Source organism: Bubalus kerabau, chromosome 16, assembly GCF_029407905.1.
Source record: "Bubalus kerabau isolate K-KA32 ecotype Philippines breed swamp buffalo chromosome 16, PCC_UOA_SB_1v2, whole genome shotgun sequence".
Taxonomy (NCBI): domain Eukaryota; kingdom Metazoa; phylum Chordata; class Mammalia; order Artiodactyla; family Bovidae; genus Bubalus; species Bubalus kerabau.
This window is the reverse complement of record NC_073639.1, coordinates 64,776,016-64,795,408: the sequence shown is the minus strand read 5'-3', so window position 1 is coordinate 64,795,408 and position 19,393 is coordinate 64,776,016. Positions and strand designations below refer to the sequence as shown.

At 54.6% G+C, this 19,393-nt stretch overlaps 1 protein-coding gene across 5 annotated transcripts in view; it reads right to left on the bottom strand.

Annotated features, from left to right (window-relative positions):
- Positions 1–19,393, bottom strand: part of RBM19 (RNA binding motif protein 19) — a 121,411-nt gene that overhangs the window by 83,664 nt on the left and 18,354 nt on the right. For 3 of the 5 annotated variants that reach the window (XM_055549501.1, XM_055549498.1, XM_055549499.1), the window contains 7 exons: positions 18,967–19,167; positions 17,223–17,351; positions 10,813–11,010; positions 9,915–9,975; positions 5,725–5,804; positions 3,822–3,877; positions 372–488 (listed from right to left, as the gene is read on the bottom strand). In XM_055549501.1, coding sequence (XP_055405476.1) covers positions 372–488; positions 3,822–3,877; positions 5,725–5,804; positions 9,915–9,975; positions 10,813–11,010; positions 17,223–17,351; positions 18,967–19,167 — 842 coding nt within the window. Of the gene's footprint in view, positions 1–371; positions 489–3,821; positions 3,878–5,724; positions 5,805–9,914; positions 9,976–10,812; positions 11,011–17,221; positions 17,352–18,966; positions 19,168–19,393 lie in introns of all 5 variants that reach the window. The other 2 variants (XM_055549500.1, XM_055549502.1) reach the window with 1 other exon arrangement.

Genomic DNA, 19,393 nt, shown 5'->3' with positions numbered 1-19,393 from the left:
AGTCTGAGCAAAGGTGTGTTTATCAAAGTCACCAGGTGATTCACATGTGCAGAGACAGCAGTGGACTGCCTGCTTAAACCAAAGGGTGACTTGGGTGGCAGGATTTCGGGCCCATCAAGGGAGGAGCTGGGCTTCAGTCTGTCTGGTTCCTGCCCCTCCTGTAGGTCACCAGTGTGGATAGAGAAAAACTGATCATCCCATTTGCATACCTTTCTGCCCAGTGCTCTGAGACAGCAGTGTTTGACATTAAGGGAGACACATCATTGGCGGCAAGAACATGACCTTTGAGAGGCCACTGTGATGGCCTTCAGCTCACCATCGAGGACCTGAAGGCCCAGCCAGCTCCCACCCAGCACAGCCTTGCCTCTCACCTGAAGAGCTCTCGGATCTCACGGCTGTCAGCCTGGAAGGGGATGTTCCGCACCAGGATCTTGGAGGTTGTCTGCTTTCTGGGTGCTTGTTTCTTCCGGGCCGATGTCAGGGCTGGCCTGGAGGGTCGGGGGAAGGCTTCGGGTTATTTGGGACCTCGGCACAGCTGTTGCCCTCCGCTGACTCCACCACCACCCCCTGCCACCAGCCCTGATGCCTTCCTCCTCTGCTCAGGTGAGGGACTCACCGAGTCAGTGTGGACGCAGCTGAGAGGAAGGGGAAGGGAAGGAGGGCTCCCTGGGTGTCATGCAGCCTAATTCTCGTCTCCGCTGCAGCTGTGGATGTCCAAGTGACACATCCTACCCAGGGGGTGTCTGCTGCCCTTCATCTGGGACTAGCAGGCACTCGAGAAAAGAACTCTGATGGGGGCAGCAGGGGGCAGTTTCTCCCCAAACCCAGTGCCCTCCATATCTTTGCACGTGCCCAGAGAGACTCTGGCTGCTCCCCAGGTCTTGCTGGAGACGTTTCATCACTGATTGGAAGCACAGCATACAGGGGCCTGGTGGTGGTGGTGGTTTAGTCACTAAGTCGTGTCCAACTCTTGCGACCCCATGGACTGTGGCCTGCCAGGCTCCTCTGTCTATGGGATTTTCCAGGCAAGAATACTGGAGTGGGTCACCATTTCCTTCTCCAGGGAATCTTCTGGGCTCAGGAATCGAGCTCGGGTTTCCTGCATTGCAGGCGGATTCTTTATCAACTGAGCTATGAGGGGCCTGAAGCAGCTTCTAACCACGGAGGCCGGCCAGGGCTGCGAGAGGAAACTTTCCACCTGAGGTTCAAGGCCACCTGGACCCTGGAGCCCTGCTCTTCCAGGGAGACCTTCCGCTCCGTGGCAGCAGGGGAGGGTGGCGAGCAGGGCATGAGCTGACCAACTGAGTGTCAGAGTCTCGTGGCCACTTAGAATTTGTGTGATTCTGAGCAAGTTATCACTTGGCCTCTCTGGGTCTCAGTTTTCTTGGCTGTATCACAGGCCTAATAATGGTCCAACCTTGTTGGATTGTTTGAGGTTCTAATGAGAGAAAGATGTGTTGAAACACTCTGCGCTGTGCCTAGCACAGGGCAAGCCCTCCATAAACAGCAGCTGGTATTAAAATGACTTGTTCTGACTCATCTGAAGTCTGATCCACCATCACCTCCTCCCCATCACCACTGAAACAGCAACCCACTCCACCCCCTGGCTTTGTTTTTCTTCCTGGCACTCGTTACTGTCAAAAAAATTCACTTGGGGTTTTTTGGTTTTTAAACTTCATTTATTTTTACTTGGCTGAGCCAGGTCTTAGCCGCAGCACAAGGGATTTTCTATCTTCCTCACGGCATGCAGGGTTTTTGGTTGCAGCACATGGGATCTTTAGCTGTGGCAAGTGGAATCTAGTTCCCTGACTGGGGATTGAACCGGGGCCCTCTGCCTTGGGAGCACGGAGTCTTAAGTCCCTTTACATATTTAGTCTTGTGTCTCTCTGCTGTCTGTCTTCTAGGGCTGTGCTGTTCAACACAGTAGCCACCAGCCGCACGTGGCAAACAAGTAAATCGCAATTAACATGACACAAAATTAAAACATTCAACTCCTCAGCTGCTGGGTCATCCAACCTCCAAGGTGGTCCCCAATGGCCCCTGCCTCTTGGTATTTATGCCCCTCCTGCTCTCCTGTGAAACCAGGTCATAACAGACACTGCAAGACACTGCCACGTCTTCCCTGTTCTCTCCTGGATCACCTGCTCCGGAGGTAAACCACTGCTGTGCCGTGAGGACACTCGTGCAGGCTTAGGGAAGAGACCAACGTGGTGAGGAACTGAGGCCTCCTGGCAACAGCCGTGTGAGGGCATCACTGTGGAAGCGAAACCATCAACCTCAGTTGAGACCTCGGATGAGACTGCAGCCCTGCCCAGCATCTTGCCTGTGACCTCCTAAGAGACCCCAAGGCAGAACTTCCCAGCTAAGCTGTTCCTGAATTCCTCAACTTCAGAAGCTGTGCAATAATAATAAACGTTTATTGTTTTAATCTGTCAAGTTTGGGGATACTCAGGTATAGTGTGACAGGTAACTAACACAGCGGTTCCTGCAACGCCCCAAGCGCTCAAACGCCACGCGTAGCGACAGTGCAGAGAGCGTCACAGGTGTTCCCACCCCTGCAGAAGGGTCTATCAAACAGCACCGCTTCAGAAACCCAAGGATTCTCCCTCCCCAGCTCCTGAGAAGACTGTCTGGTTCCCAGCAGACTTTCTGTAATTTTTGGTTGAATGAAACAAAGACTAAACACAGCCTAGGAGTTGAGAACCTGCAAGATGACTTCAGCCTGACTCCCTGGAGTCAGGGGACTGAGAAGAAAAGACCAGCACCACTAGCTGAGTGATTATGTGCAGGGCATGTGCTAAATGCTTTGCACACAATCTCCAGTTCTCACATTTTACATGATGGGCAAAGTCACCTACCCAAGGCCATGGAGCCCCCGGGATTAGAACCCAAAGCTGCGGGGCTCAAAGCTTGGACTCTCACTCTTAAGTCATGGCTCAGGAGCCTCTGTTAGCTTCTGGGGGCTCCCGCACCAAGCCTGCTTCTGGCTGAAGATGCTCTGCATGGCATGGACCAGGATGGGTCGAGACCACCAGATGTGGCCTAGGCAGGCTTCACAGGTAGCATTAGAAAAACAGACAGAGAAGGAAGAAACAGCAGCAGCTTCAGGTGAGCTCACCAGCAACCAATCTGCTCAACAACCACAATGAGGCAGGGCAGGTGGCTCTGACAAGGACGACGACCAGAACGTCTGATCCCTACGTGCCGGCCGCTGTTCAAAGCACTCCTGGTGTATGAATTCAACGAGGGTGTGCGAGCGGGTGAAGGTGCAAGGACAACACTAAACCCCGAGAAGACCTCCACTAGCTCACGAAAACTGGTCTTTGAGTGCAGTGGTCTGCTTCCATCTCTGACACCTACTGAACCTCTTTTCGAATTAAGCAGAGGCTCTCTGGGCACTGTTGTCTGGCTCCAAGAAGGAAAGCCCCATAAAACAGAAAGAATAAGACGTCTAGGTCTTACTGCTGCTTTTGGTTCATCAAAGTGCCAACAATTTGCAACTGACTCTACCTTGGCTCACTGATACCAGCAAGAACAAGCAGGCTTTGCTTGCTTCTCTGGCCCGTATTCCTTCTGTTGTAATGAATGTGTACTATGTGTCTACTCCGGGGACTGGCACTGTCCCAGTTCACCGGGGAAAGGGCATCGAAGCTGGCACATGGGGCACCCCCTTGATCAGGAAGGGGCCCCAGGGGTGAGAGGGGTCGGGTCGGGGAGAATGTTAAAGGGCCATGAGACACCCTCTGCGGCACCAGCATCAGGGCTAAAGGGACAGGTTCAGATCCAAGGGAAGGGCCGGGGGGTGGGAGGTGGAGACTTACTTGGTGGCTCGTTCCGAGATCCTCACTTCCAGCTTGTGGCCGTCCACGACGTGACCCTGCGAGAGCAGACAACACAGCCTGTCCTTCTGTCTTAGAAACACGCGCCTGTAGCCCCGTCCTTTGCTGGAGCGGGCTTTGGCTGAGAAAGGGGAATGGCAACACCAGGGGGGGCTGACTGTTTCAGGGCAGAGAAGCCCTCTGGGGTCAAGGACCGATGAGGGTTTCTCCCGGAAGTGGCTCCTGCCGAGCGTGGGCAGCAGCTGCTGGTGATGAAGACCCAGCCCTCCGAGTCCTCTCGAGCCAAGAATGGCCTTGACCTTTAAGCCATTCGAGGGGCACAGAATTTTCCATTGTTTATAAGCATTTTCAGGCCAAGTAAGCCCCTTCAGTCTGGTTTCCAGAGAGAGAGTTTGGTTTGAATTGTAGGCTCTTGGAAAAAAAAAAAAAAAGAATTCTAAATCACAGCGGAGATGCCTCTAAAGCGAGGCTCTAACATGGGTCCCTTAGGCAAAACTGGTGTATTAGCAAAATTACCCTTGAAAATCCTTTAAATCTCCCATAAAATACAGCACACATAGCCTTGTAGAAACGGTTCTGGGTGGCAGGCAACATGCTCATATGTAGCACACAGCAAGGCACAGAATGTAACTCTCCCGTGTGCAGGGGAAATCTGAGACTTCTGCATTACATGGGCGAGAAAAGACGCACCACTGGGCATGCACAGCTGAAATCCACTTAAAGGAGTACATGGCACCTAACGACACAGCTGGATTTCCAGTGTCTCTTGAAAAAAACCACAAACAAAACAAAAAACCAGAGAAGACGTGGTATGGCTGGGCCCCACCTGCCCGTGAGGCAGTAACTGGCTGAGGCCAAGACGTGGCCCCTTTGGATGGGGGGCACCCCAATTCTGCTCTGGGTGATCCAGCCCCTGGCTAGTTTACATGGCCACCCTGGCCCCGTGGGCACCTGAGGTGGAGAGCAGAGAAGCAGAGGCCAACCCCCCCACCGAAACCCAATTCAGCTCTGTTGGGAGTCACCTTGGGCCAAGGAGAGAGTCGTCAAAAGGCTACACAATTGTCTACAAAAACAATCAAACGGGCTAAGCGCCCAGTTCCACTTCCTTTAATCCCTAAGGCCTTTCTCTTGACCAGCAAGCTCTACCGGGACAGACTCAGTTGCCTGGAGGGTCCCTATGATGAAGTCCGGCTCCCCAGAGAGGTGGCCCCGTATGGGTGCCCTTACCACCCAGAGTCCAGCCAGCACATGTCTCAGAGTGAGGAGCTGGGGGGCGCGGCCCTGGCTTGTAAACGTCACCCTAGTCAGCTCCATCTCATACAGCCTGCCCAGCCTAGACAGACGTGGGCCGTTCCAAATACTGGTTTCAAAGGGATCCTGGACCCCTGTGGGGCCCTTCCATGCTCCCTGCACTTAGAAGCCTATTCAAGAGGCACGAGCACGAGCCCCCAGCCTGTCCGCAGTGCCCCAACCCCAGCCACAACCCCACATGGCAGGAGAGGTGGCAGGTGATAGCGGGGAGCAAGGGGGTCTCCAGAAAGAAGGAGGTGCACAAGCAAATACTGCCCCTTGCTCTCTTCCTGCCAGCAAACCCGAGACCTTCTCACGACCTGGTCTTGGTGTTACTTCTTCAGAGGTCTGCTTCACCGGTCTCCCCGAGGCATGGCACAAACCAGGCTCTTCTTTATCAAGAGAGTGAATGAGAGCACCACAGGGACTGGGAGAGCCGAGGACGCCGCAGGGCCTCAGGCCACTGTTGTCTAGGACCTTGGAAGATGTGCACTTGCCTGCATGCCTGCTCCGTCTCAGAGGCTGGACAGGATACCCGCCCCACCACCTGCCTAGCGCCGCCTCTGCGGGACCTCGGCCAAGACTCCCCGCTTACCTGGAGCTGCTTGAGAGCTTTCTGTGCCTGCTCTGGCTTCCTGTATTCCACAAACCCGAATCCCATGGACAGCAGCGCTCCTGAAAGAGACAGAGTTGGGAGTCGCACCAGGGCGCCGGGCAGGGAGGAAAACGAAGAAGCTGGGACGGACCAAGTTCAAGGGCTCCCAGGGGCCCCCTGGACGTCCCCTCAACCCTCTGATTTCTTCATGCCCCTCTTGGTTCCCAGAAAGACTCCAGCCCCCGGTCTGCCATTTATTACTGGTCATCTTGAAGAATCAGCCAACGCGGTTACAGAGCCACCACCTGAGGCCTGGCGGACTATTAATTAACAGATGATAGACACGATAATTAACTCTGTGATAGAATCCCGTCTTCCAGAGGGAGGGATGACCGCCTTTGGGCCAAGCAGCAAAAAACTGTACCCAGGCAGTCCCCTGCTTCCGTACGTAACACACAGAATGAACACATGCAACAGAGTCAAGGGTGCCAGGGGCTTACTCTCCAAAGCGTTCCTGACCGTCCAGGGACCTCCGGCTCCCAGGTTTCAGACATCAGCTTGGGACAGGGAGGGCGACTGTGTTATGAGACCCTCTCTGGCTCCCTACTGCTGGGGCGTGAGTAGCAAAGAGTTCAGAGAGCCAGGGACAGTGCAACCATTTATAGGGAATTTGGCTTCCTGTACGTAAATGTGTATAACTGCGGGGACATACGAATAACCTCTCTCTTGACAGCTCGCCCTTTTGACACAAAATGGGATGCCGATTACTGACTGTATTCTGTATTCTTTTTCACAGCTTCACTCAAAGAGGGCTGGCTCAAGGCTGATGGGCTCAAAGGAGGTTCCAAGGTGTATTATCACTGGCTCAGTGGTCCTCATCTCTGCATTTCTTCTTTGTGAGGCTGCGTCTCTGCCACATGCCCCTGCGTGTGAGCATTTCTGCTCACAACCACGTGTTGTCACAACAAGGGGGCCCAAGGCAGGAAGGCATTCCACAAACAGCCCAAATGTGCGTGGCTCTCTGGGCAACACCAGGGAGGCTCAGACGGAACTGCTGGCTGATGGGCTGCACTGCCCTGTGGGGACTTCCAGTATTTGTGTGTCAGAGGATCTGTGCGAGCTCTGTTCTCAGGGTCAAGGGTGTGGGTGGTGGGTGAGGGGTGTCTGTGCACACAGGCTGTTTAAAAAGTGCATCGAGATGGTGCAAACGGCAAGTACAAGAAGTCAAGCTCGTCACCGAGTCACTGACGCTGTGCAGATTCATTCTGCCCTTCTGCTGCCCTGGGAGGCTGACGGCCACAGACAGCACAACCTGGGCTCCCTGGCCTTCTAGTTTCGTATCTGGTTTAGCCAATGGGAAGCCCTGATTTGAAATGGGTGGGCGGAGGAGAGCGCATTGAGGGCCCTGGTTCTTTCCAAGCACTCCACTGTCTCCGTGCTCTGGTGTGTTCTGGCAGCACCAGTGGCCAGTCCACACCCTTGGCTCTGCTGGTGGCTCTTCTTCTTTTCTGAGTACTTCTTTATTCGGCTGCATTCAGTCTTAGGTGCGGCATGTAGGACCTTTAGTTGCAGCATGGGGGATCTCATCCCCTGACCAGGTCGAGCCCCAGCCCCCTGCACTGGAAGCATGGAGTCTCACCCCCTGCCCGCCCTCCATCCCCAGGAAAGTCCCTGGGGGCCCCTCGTCTACGGCTCTGGTCACACGACTCCTTCCCCCACAGCCTCTGGGCTCAGCTGGGGAGGGGTGCTCTCCCACAGGACCCACTGCCTCGGCATCCCGTGGGTCTCAGCCCAGCCCACGTCCAGGCACTTGGCTCCTTCATTACAACTGTCCCCTTGATGACCCCAGCTGAGCCAGCTTTCTGGTTCCTCTGGAGCCCCTTGCTGTTAACAGACACTGATGGATGAGCCCCAGAGAGCAGGGCTCTCAGAGACTCTTGAAAGACAGTGTAGATTTTGAGAGCTGCTCACGACACCGGAAGACCAGATAACTGCTCTAAAGCTGAAGGGTGTTCTGGGGGGCTGGGAGGCAGGCTCCAGAGGGGCAAAGTGACACCAAAACCTGCAGGAACAGCCTCAGGTGGAGCAGGCGACCCCTCTGCCAGCATGACTCACGCCCCAGACTTCAGGGATCACCTCTTTTCCTAAATCGGCACAAGAGAGCCTTCATGTTGTTCACCTGATGCTTACATTGTAGCCTTTCCTTGTAGCCTAAACTATGTATGCAGTTCTTGGGGGAACAGGGATGTCATGGTTTGAATGGTGGCCTACCCCTCAACCCCCCAATGTGTAGGCTGAGGTCCTACTTCCTGCCTCTCTGAATGTGACCTTATTTGGAGACAGGTTCCTTACAGAGATAACCAAGTTAAAGATGAGGTCATCAGACTTCCCAAGTGGTGCTAGGGGTAAAGAACTCTCCTGTGCCAGAGACCTAAGAGATGCGGGTTCAATCCTTGGGTCGGGAAGATACTCTAGTGGAGGGCATGGCAACCCACTTCAGTACTCTTCCCTGGAGAATACCATGGACAGAGGAGCCTGGTGGGCTACAGTCAATGGGGTCTCAAAGAGTCAGACATGACTGAAGTGACTTAGTGGCATCAGGCTAAGCCCTAATCCAGTTAAGACTGGTGTCATTATGAGAAAGAAAAGGGGTGATGGGAATGAGTGGATAGGTGTACATGGGGAGAATGCCGCGTGAACATGAAGACCTTCCCCTGCAAGCTGAGCTGGGAGGCTGGAGCACATCCTCCCTGACAACCCTCAGAATGAAGCAACCCTGCCTGCACCTTTATCCTGGACTTCCAGCTCCCAGAACAAGAGGGTGAACTTCTGCAGTGGAATCCACCTGGTTCCTGGTGCTTTGTGACGGCAGCCCAAACCGATACGGGGGAATGCCCCAAAGCCTGTGCCACGTGTCTGCTTCAAACCCTCCAAGGCGCCTCTGGGAAAAAGCCCAGACTCCTGTCCCCAGCAGGAAGCCTTCTGTGATGTGGAATCCGCCTACCTTTCCAGGAGCATCTTCTGCCCCTTCGGTACATTCCCTACCTGCTACCACGGCCCTCTGCTGCCTCCTTCAGCCACACACCCCACTAACTGCTCCGTCTCCCTCCTCTCTGAGTCTCGATCTGACATGGAGAACCCCTGGCTGGGCTCCTGTCCAGCCAGGTCCCTCGGGCTCTCATCACTAGCTCATTTATTTCTTAGGACACAGTCATGGGCTGACCCACATAAAAACATAAAGGGTGCTGCAGTCGTGTCCAACTCTGTGCAACCCCCTAGACGGCAGCCCACCAGGCTCCCCCGTCCCTGGGCTTCTCCAGGCAAGAACAGTGGAGTGGGTTGCCATTTCCTTCTCCAATGCATGAAAGTGAAAAGTGAAAGGGAAGTGGCTCAGTCGTGTCCGACTCTTAGCGACCCCATGGACTGCAGCCCACCAGGCTCCTCTGTCCATGGGATTTTCCAGGCAAGAGTACCAGAGTGGGGTGGTATCCCTACAAATACCCCAAATTGAAGGGACGGGGACTCTGTGACTGCAAAAAACAAAACAAAACAAAACAAACCCAAGGGCCGAGGGCCTGTTCATCATCTGTAAGAAGCCAGGGCTGGAAAAGAAAAATAGACCAGAGGCCAAGGGACTTGTGAGAATGCCCAAGGTGGACTGGAGGGATGAAGGTGGTGTCTGCCTGGCCCAGGCACCCCAAGGCCAGCGAGGGGCATGGCTGATGACTCAGTGGAGTGTTTCAGGTGCCCCATATCTGGGTGGTTGGTCTTGGGAGGGAAGCGGGAAAGCCCAAGATGGTTCGGTTCCTGCTCCTCCCTGGAGGGAAGATCCTCCAGGAGCACAGAGATGCTGGGAGGATGGAGACGTGTCTGCCGCTGAACAGTCAACCCTGCCAGCCCCCTAAAAGCCCTGCTCCGAAACCACCCCTAACACTCCAGGGTGGCAAAGGGTCTCGACTCAGGAGAAGTTGATGTGCATGGCTGCTCCCGTTGGAAATCGTGAGTCTCCACGGACCCAGAAAGGAGGACCATTTTGGAAGAGCCAGACAGGAGAGTGTGGGGCTGGCAATGCTCCAAAATGAAAGGAGACCTTCAGAATGAGGAGGCGAGAGGCACCCTCACCCCCTACCCAGAGCAACACCATTTCTTTCACAATTGTTTCTCTCTGACTGAGCTCTTGTGTGGAATACCTGCTTTGTTCTTCTTCTTGGAAATGGAGCAGCTCTTCACCACACCCACTTTGGAAAACACCTGGAAGAGAAGGTTGGCATGTGTCACCAGCTAATCCTGCAACTGGTGCAGACGCGTCTTGAAACAGGGGTCCCCAACCTCCAGACCGTGGACCGGTATCTCCAGTCAGATCAGCGGCGGTATTAGATCAGAAATAAAAATGCCCAATAAATGAAATGCATTTGAACCATCCCGAAACCATGGCCCCTGTCCTGGTCTATGGAAAAACTGTCTTTCACAAAATTTGGTCATTAGTGTCAAAAACGTTGGGCCCGCTGACTTGAAAGCCGGAAGGGACCCAGGTCACCGCAGGCGTGCGCAGGATGAGAGTAAAAGCAGAGGCTGCTGAGTTCCCCATTGTCTTCCCCTCTGCCCCCTCCTATGAATGCAACACTCTCGGCCATCAGGGTCTCCTGGCAGGGCTGCCCCCGACGTGCTCACTGCTGAGCCCCTGCTTGGCTCTGCCAAGACAGGAGACTGTGCTGGCCTGGCGTTTACGTCAACCTCGCAGACACCATGTGGGGAGGGGCCTGGTCTTCTGACTACAGCTTTCACACCGCGTACGCCTCCCCAGACGCCCCAACAGGCCCTCTCTTGTGTCTCATGTGCGTGCGGACGCCCCTCCCAGCCCCCACACTGGTCTGGCCACGGCTCAAATCTCTGGGTGAGATGTCCACCACACAGCCTAGCAAAAGAGTCAAGCGGGTGGCTGTAGGTTATTAATCTACATGCTGCCGCAGGTCTCGCTTCCAGGCGAGGGGGTGGGGAGTGGGAAGCAGATGCAGGGACCACAGAGATAGATCAGCAGACTGGAAGTCCCGCCCCCACCCATTCCCTCTGGGCCAAGAAGTCACTCACTCCCTTCAGCGTCTCCTCAGTGGTGTCGAAGTTGAGATTTTTGATAAACAGGGTGCACCCGGGAAGGCTCTCTTCCTCCTCCTCCTCCTCTTCTTCCTCCTCCTTGTCCATCTTTGCTGAAGCGTCGTGTGCTGCTCCATCCGTTGGCTGTTCACCTTCTGGGGTCTCACCGTCTGCACAGGCCAACCGCCCCCCCCCCACAACAAAAGAAATCCATTAAATTATGTCTTACCTGCCTAAGCACCAGGACCTAAAGCACAGAACCTGCTAGACCAAGGGGGATCAAGAGGGTTCTGTCTCTGAGTGGCCAGTGTCAGGAAGGGACAGGACTCGGAGACTCTGGCTCATGCTGGGTTTTAGCAACTCTTGGGGGGCAAAGTGGGGGAGGGGAGAAACTATCCTGCCCCTGTCTTCAAGAGAAAGAAGTACACAGCACAGACCAAAAACCAGGAGCCCTAACTTAGATGAATCAACATTCGTCTGAAGGAACAGCATTGCAGGGGAAGGGAAGGGCAAGCGTGAGGTTGTGAGTTACAGAGTGGGCGTACGGCTGCAACTTGCGCCACTGGTCAGCCCTGGTGGTGAGTGTGGAAGCCTCTTGAGGCTGAGAATCGCATCAGGACCTCCTGAGAAGTTATGCTGCTGGGAAATGTATTCTATTTGGGTCAACCTCCCTAGTTTCTTTCATGATCAGGGTCTAGGGACAATCACCCTTCCCCCACATACAGATTTTGGAGGCTCCTCCCATACCGACCCCCAGCCCCGCCAACCACCACCACCCCGGGGAAATCAAACCTCATCTCAGCCATTCTCCAAGGCAGTTCATCACCACCTCTCCAAGGCTCCCTCCCTCACCCCAGGTCTGAACCCTGCACACAATGGGGACCCTCCGTTCTCTTATGAATACTTGCATTCAAGTAGTTCAAGCCCAAGGGAGCTGCTGGGGTTTCAAATCCGTCCCCTGTATCCTCATGCTGAGCACCAGAGCCATCCCCATCTCCCTGGCCCTTTCTGATGCAAGCCCACTGCCGGCCAGTCCTAATTAAACTTCAACCACTTTGTCATGAAACAACCCTTTCAAGTCCTAATGGAAACAGCAACAGTGAGGACTTTGCCGTTCTACATCAGTTGAACCGGCAGCCTCTGCTGTTGGCACTCCCTTGGAGGTGAACCTAGAATCTAGACTCTCGCTCCAGGACAAAAAAGAAGAAATCTACATGAAGGCTCCCTCCCCTACCCGAGAAACTCACACAATTTATCCAACAAGTGACTCCGTGGGGTGGCCATTTGTCCTCAAAACTCAACTTTCAAAGCAAAGCGGGGTGGAAAAAAAGTATTGTTAATGACGGGGAAGAAAGCTATGCAGAGAGGCTAAGACTCCAGGTTCTGAATGAGAACTTCAATTGGAAAGAAGACCATGACCTTCAGCTTTGAAGGACACCCGCCCCACTGGCTCTCCTTGTGCCCGATGTCTTGGAGATGAAAGGAGAAAGGAAGAGATGCTGATCAGATGCCCCACTGCGTGCATGGGCTGGGCCAGGCACTGTGAGGACGTTATCCCATTGCTGACCACAGTGACACCTCACCATAGACGGGAGGGGCCCGAAGAAAGTCCTGGAAGTCACTGCATCTGAGCCCGAAACCCCAGGCATCTTCAGGTTGGGAGAGAGGTTCATGGGAGACTAACTGAAAATAATTTTCTTCTGCAGAAAAGACTGGTGGGATTGATGGTGACCAGGAGAGCTCACGGCCATTTAAGTGGCAGCCTGTTCTTGGCACCAGCTAACGGCTGCCATGTGGGAAGATGGACCCAAGTTATGGACGGGTGCTCGGAGCTTTCACAAGAAGCTGCAGGCTCATGGCTAAGGGCACAGACCTTGGATCTGGTGGCTGTGGGGCACAGCCTGGCTCTTTTCAGATGTGGGACTTGGTAGAAGTCACTCAACCTTTCTGTGCTTCCTTCTTTCCATTCAGAAAAGGGGAAGAACAATCACACAGTTACGAGAGTTAACGCACAGAAGCCCAGTTAGAACAGTGGGCCAGGGGGAAACGCTGTAAATCCCCAACTCTGAAGGCCCATGGCCCTGAGAAGCAGGCTGGCCCATGGCAGGCTGTAGAGAACAGCAGGTGCCACAGCTCTGAGTCCAGAGGACTGTGTCTCTGCCGGCCACGTCCCTGGGAAGGGCTTCCTCCTCCCCGGGTGTCCAGGCCCTGCTGTGGCCCATGCCCGCATCTAGAGAGGTGCGCAAATGGCCAAGGACGAAGCCAGAGGTCGTTGTGAAGCGCGCTTCCTCCCCTGACCTCCAGTGGGCAGAGGACAGGAAGACGGGGAAGGAGAAAGGATGTATCATGAACCACATAGATGCTTGCCAACAACCTCACCAGGATCAAGGAAAAGAGGGAAGAAGCAGGAGCAGGATGGGGCCGGGGGTGGGGGTGGGGGTGCTGGGGACCAGGGGGGAGGCTTGGAAAGCAAGGTGGGGTGGAAGGGGGCTGGGAGAGGCGGGGGGTGAGGGGGTATGCTTCCATCTGTGGTTGGCACAATAAAATCCAGTCACGCGTCGCCACATGGGGCTTTATTATAATCGGGCCGCAGAATTTACGGTGGCTCCCTCCCCTTCCCGGCTCTGGGCGCGGAAGGCTGACAGCACAGACTGTTATCAGTTGCAAGCAGCTTTTCAGGACCTCCCCCCACTCGGAGCCCTTTATCTGGAGGTGAGGGTCTTGGTTGTGGAGAGATAAAACACACTGTCCCCCTCCCTCGAGACGGGTACAGAGAATGGAGGGCTTTGCAGAAAAGAAGGCGGGGGCAGGGGGAGGGGAGAGGGGGGCAATGAACAAAAACTCCTCCATCCGTTCCCCTCCTGCATGCCTTCCTGGGGAGCCTGGGAAAATCCAGGGCTGGGGGCTGGCTGAGTCCCCAGGGCCGAGGGGACGGGGAGCTGGGGGAGCTTCGTGGACAGTGTGTAGAGGGCGGGTGTGGGGGAGGAGCAGGTGAAAATGAACAGCTCAGGGACCATGTATGTGATATGAGTAAGAAAGGGAACAAAAAAGGGTGAACGGAGACCAGGAGATGAGCTCTGTGGGGATCTGCCTGACGACTACGCGGGACTCAGTGGGGCCTCAAATCAGCACAGGCGCACGCAACTTCTTGGCCCCAAATCCCCTGTATTTGCCACAGCTCTAGGCTCCCTCCTCCCTGCGCCAAGGCCGCCTCTGTGTGAGTGGCGGCAGGACCTTGGACAGCAGCCCCTCGGAGGAGGCAGGGCCTGGTCTGGGATGCTCAACACCTGCACTCTGGGGGTGGGCGGGGCAGTCCTCTACCTTCTGACCAGCGTACACTATTGTGGCAAAGCCTCCCCTTGAAGGGTCCAGAACATTCTGCGTCCAGGGCCCACTCTATGACTGTGACATCTCAGCTACCCCCTAAAAGCTCCCCCTGTCCCCCCATCAGCCTGGGAGCTTCGGGGGAAATCCTGGTCACCCCAGCTCAGCAGCTGGCATCTGGCTGATGCTCAGGGCTGAATTCGAGACCATCCGCTTCAGCTGACGGTGCTGAATTAGGCAGGACGCGGGTCAGAGTAATGGTGATGGACGGGCGGCTTCTCACCGCACTCTCACAAACGCCTCCTGCCCAATGTACAGATGCAGAAACAGCCTCGGAGAAGGCTGGTGGCCTGCCCGGTCACAGGGCTAGGAGAGGACAAGGAAGACAGAGACTTCCCCAGGAGCCATAAGTCTCACATCCTGAGGACCCGGAGTGCTTAGTGCAGGGCCTGGCGGGAAGGAAATGAGGCTTTGGCCCGTGGACTTGCTCATCAACCACTTCCTGCTCTCCCACCAGACACTGGGCACTGCTTTGCCAAGAGCTGGGGTACAGCAGTGCGCAGAAGCGGCGCCCGCCCTGTGGGATGGACGGCTAGTGAGGGAGTCCAGTGAGGGAGTCCGACAGACAAGAAGCGAAGCCGTAACAATGCACATCTGAATGTGATAAGTGTTTGCAACAAAGTTAAGAATGAGGTGAGGACTTCCCTGGTGGTCCCGTGGTTAAGAATCTGCCTGCGGATGCAGGGGACATGGGTTCGATCCCAGATCGGGAAAGATTTCACATACTGCCTCGGGGCAACTAAGCCCATGAGCCCCAGCTACTGAGCCCACAGGCCCTAGAGCCTGTGCTCTGTAACAAGAGAAACCACAGGGATGAGAAGCCCGAGCACCACAATGAACAGTAGCCCCCATTTGCCCCAACTAGAGAAAGCCCGCACGCAGCAACCAACACCTAGCACAGCCAAAACTTAATTAATTTTAAATAAAGAGGGAGGTGAAGGGGTGGGTGCAAATCGGCACCCATGAGGGGAGCCACGGTGATGACTGCCATGGATGGTGCCACATGCTGAGGCTGAACTAACAATGGAACACAAATCCTCCAACGTCACCAAGCTCTACTACGTGCTGGGGCTCGGGACAAAGGACAAGGATGACCCAGCTCCTACTTTTCACAGGGGGAGATAGAGAAGCACAGAAACCCTTTTTCCTGCATTCATTCACTCCTTCGACTCACATTCATCGAGCCACCCTATGCCTGGGGCCCCACGGGTGCTTGGCACCCAGCAGCGAGTGAGATGGCGGCTCTACGCCCTCGTGGTTCACTCTCCAGCAGCGATGGACGTTAAGCAAGTGAAACAAATGAATAGACAGGATAAATACAAACTGTGACAAGCGCCACAGAAGAAAAGGATGGCGAGACAGGAGGGGAGGACCAGGACAGGTGCGGAAGGGCGCGGCCACGTGGCAGCAGCCACCGCTCGGTGGTCCCACCAGGGCAGGGAGAGGCCTCCGCTGGTCTGTTCCCAGGACTCTCACTCCTGGCAAATCCGTGCTCTAAAGGAGGACTTGCTTTTGGCCAAAAAACGAGAGTCACATCCAAGTTTAATAACTTAAGTGAAAATCAAAGTTGACGATAATTTGAGGCTGATGGCTGATTAAGAAGAAATCATGATTACATAAAGAAAATTCCTTTTGAAGAGAGCATAAGCAGGTTGGAAGAGAAGGCTAATCCAATCTGTAGACAAATATAACTCACAGACGGGGGCTAGTGAGGGACTTCTGAAAGATCTGTATCCATGGTTGGTAACCCCAATGGGGAGGGGTGCTTTGGGGGCCCTACAAAGCAGAGACTGAGGAATTTTCCTTCCTAACGGAAACGAGGCTTCTTGTCCAGGGGCTCCCAACGCCTTGTAGTGACCAGGCCAGTCCTGAAGGCGGTTTTACCAATCCAGGCGAACTGGGAAATGCAGACAGCCTAGGGAGGTTTGTGACCAGCGAGGTCTATTCAATTAAAGGGTTGTTCTTTCATCTGAGAGTTTTGTTTCCCACCGCTCACTTCTCCCACTCCTATAACACCCATTCTTTTATTAAGGCGTAGATGGGAGATGCAGTCCTTTAATCCTTATTCGAATAAACTGGTAACCTGATGGTAAGGAGGAGGAGTATTACCGATGGGCAAGATCTTTTTTTAAAAAGTTGTTTCTCATTTTTATTTATCTATTTTTGGCCAAACCATGTAGCACATGGGATCTTAGTTCCCTGACCAGGGATAGAATCTGTGCCATGCCCCCTACAGTGGAAGCCTGGAGTCTTAACCGTTGAATCACCAGGGAGGTCCCCGGGCAAGATCTTACTGTGTGGTTAAGGGGCTGCCAGGTCCCGTCTAAAGATTTCAGATTCTAGGATGGAATCATGGGCCTCTGACCAAGTGGTTCTCAATCGAGGGCTGTACTGTCCCCTAGAGGACACCTGGCATGCAGGGGACATTGCAATTACAGGGGACACTCCTGACATTCAGGGAGCAGGGTCAACAAGATGTCTTACAATTCAATCTGCACAACAGGGCTGACAAGGAAGAGCTGTGCTGCTGAGCGCCAGCAGCGCCCCCTCCCCACCCAAGCGTGAAGCGGGTGGGGTCTCAGGTCCCTCCCCTTTCTTGCTTTTGCAGTCACTGGACACCAGAGGGCGCCATACCATCCCAAGGACCCAGAGACTGAGTATCTCTCCCAACAACCAGGCTCACTTATCCTGGCAGATGTATGAACTAGAAGGCTGTTTTCTCCTGCTCTGTTCTGAATCGCTCCTAATAGATTCTAGCTGCCTTTTTTTCCCTTTCATAACCTTTATTTGACAAATCAAAAAAAGTCAGCCTACCTTAACCATACCCATCATTTTTATGTTCTGTTTTTTAAGGACATTTTTCATACCTATAAAATCCAAGAGTCGGGCACCCACCCACCAGTCTCAGGATGAAAAAAACTTTCAACCAAATAACTGATATACTATTTGGTGCTGCCCCCAGCCCTCCGTCCTTCCCCTGCCTGCTGCCTCAGGACACCCTGATCTCAGACCCAGCTCTCACCTGTCTCTGGCTCCATCCTGTCCGTTTCCACTGGTTCCGCTGGTGCATCTTGGGGTTCTTCTTTCTGGGGGGTTGGGCTGGAAAAGACGCCCATTGGAGCCCACTCCAAATAAAGGGGGACGTGGTGGAACTGCAGAGAAGTGGGGAGAGGGACTCAGTCCACAACAGAGACCAGGAGCCTGAGGCTCAGAGTATGGTGACTCTCTCCCCTGACCCCAGGGAGTGGAGTCAGGAGGAGGGGCACAGCCTAGAGCCCTATGTGCCACCTGAGCCCTGAGAACAGGGGGCCGTTGCTGCACCTCAGGGTTCAGGGGAGAGGTCAGAGCATCTGCTGTCACTGGACACATCTGTGTCCCCTCAACCTTCTCTAACGGGGTGTGAATGGGAAGCAGAATTGGGGGCAGAACCATGGATACAGGGCAGCCCCCTGGAGGAAGTACGACAGGCCGTGGGACAGCCGGCTTTCTCTCCTTCCACAGACACACTCACAGACAGTGCTTGTGCACACGTGTACGTGCAGAGGGTTTTTTGTTTTTTTTTTTAAGGATAAACAAGACAAACAGTCTGCAAAGCACTGAAGTGCTTGATAGACAGTAGCTTCTTGCAGTGGGTTGAATGGTGGCCCTTTCAATGATAAGTCCATGTGCCAACTCCCAGAACCTCTGAATGTGGAAAAGTGTTTGCTAAGTAAGTGATTCTGAGATGGGTCACTGGATTATTTGGGAGGGCCCTAAATCCAATGACAAGAGTTCGTGTAAGAGAAAAGGAGAGGGAAGATCTCAGTTGAAGAAAAGGAGAAAGCTGTGTGGACAGAGGCAAAGACTGGAGTCATGCAGACACAAGCCAAGGGCTGCCTGGAGCCACAAAACGCTGGAAGTGGCCAGGAAAGATCCGTGCCCCCATCTCCAAGAGCCTTCAGAGGGAGCACGGCCCTTGGCCCCTGAACAGCTTGATTTCAGCGTTCAGACCCCCAGAACTGTGAGAGAAAACATTTCTGTTCCTTTAAGCCACTAAATTAGTGTTATCATGGCAACCACAGAAAAGAATACACTAAGACTAATATACTAATACATTTTTTCCGTAATTACCAAAGGGCTGCCCAGGTGGCACTAGTGGTCAAGAACCTGCTTGCCAATGCAGCGGACATGCGACACGGGTTCGATCCTTGGGCTGGGAAGATCCCCTGGAGGAGGGCATGGTAACCCACTCCAGTATTCCTGCCTGGAGAATCCTATGGACACAGGAGCCTGGCAGGCTGCAGTCCACGGGGTCAGAAAGAGTTGGACACAACTGCAGTGACTTAATGGCAGCCCACTCCAGTGTCCCTGCCTGGAGAATCCCAGGGACAGGGGAGCCTGGTGGGCTGCCGTCTATGGGGTCGCACAGAGTCAGATACGACTGAAGTGACTTAGCAGCAGCAGCAGCAGCAGTGACTTAGCATACACCAAAAGGAGGAAGCCTGCCTTTTGGCTTTCAACCAATCGTAGGTACAAGCTATTCACAGCAGCATGGATGATGGTTCAGGTTCACGGGCACTAGAAAGCTGAGGGGCCCAGGGTCGGCAGGGAACCAGGGCAGGCTTCCAGGGGATGCTTGGAGCCTGCCTTTCACATTTCCCGTCCCAAGGCGCTCCCAGGCGCAGGGTGACAGCTGCAGCCCCGGCAGAGACGGTGGCTTCCAGCACACGCACGGCCCATCTGTCAGCTCCCTGTCCCCTCCCGGAAGCAGGGCTCGGGCGGCCCTACCTTGGAGTAGGCCAGGTGTCGGAAGGCCTTGCGGGCCTCCAGCGGCTCCAGGAACTCCACAATGGCTGTGATGCCACCCTCTGGCAGGAGCACGCGGCCCAGGCTGCCGAAGCGGCTGAAGGTCTCCTGCAGCTCAGCTGCCAGGGTGCCCGCAGGGAGGTTCTTCACCAGGATCACGGTCTTGCTTCGTTCGGCAGCAGCCTGCAGGGAGGGGACAAGACAGCTCAGGTGGGACGATGGAAGGGAGTCACTGGACCCCCACTGGCAGCAAGTGACAGGTGGATAAACCCACACCAGGCGCCCATGTGAGACCAGGGGTACCAGGCCCTTAGGAAGCTGGCCCAGGAAACCCTACCCTCTCTGGAGGGGGATGAGGGGCGGGGATGAAGGTGAGGGCTCCAGGGTTGTACCCCCCTCCCCCGCCGGG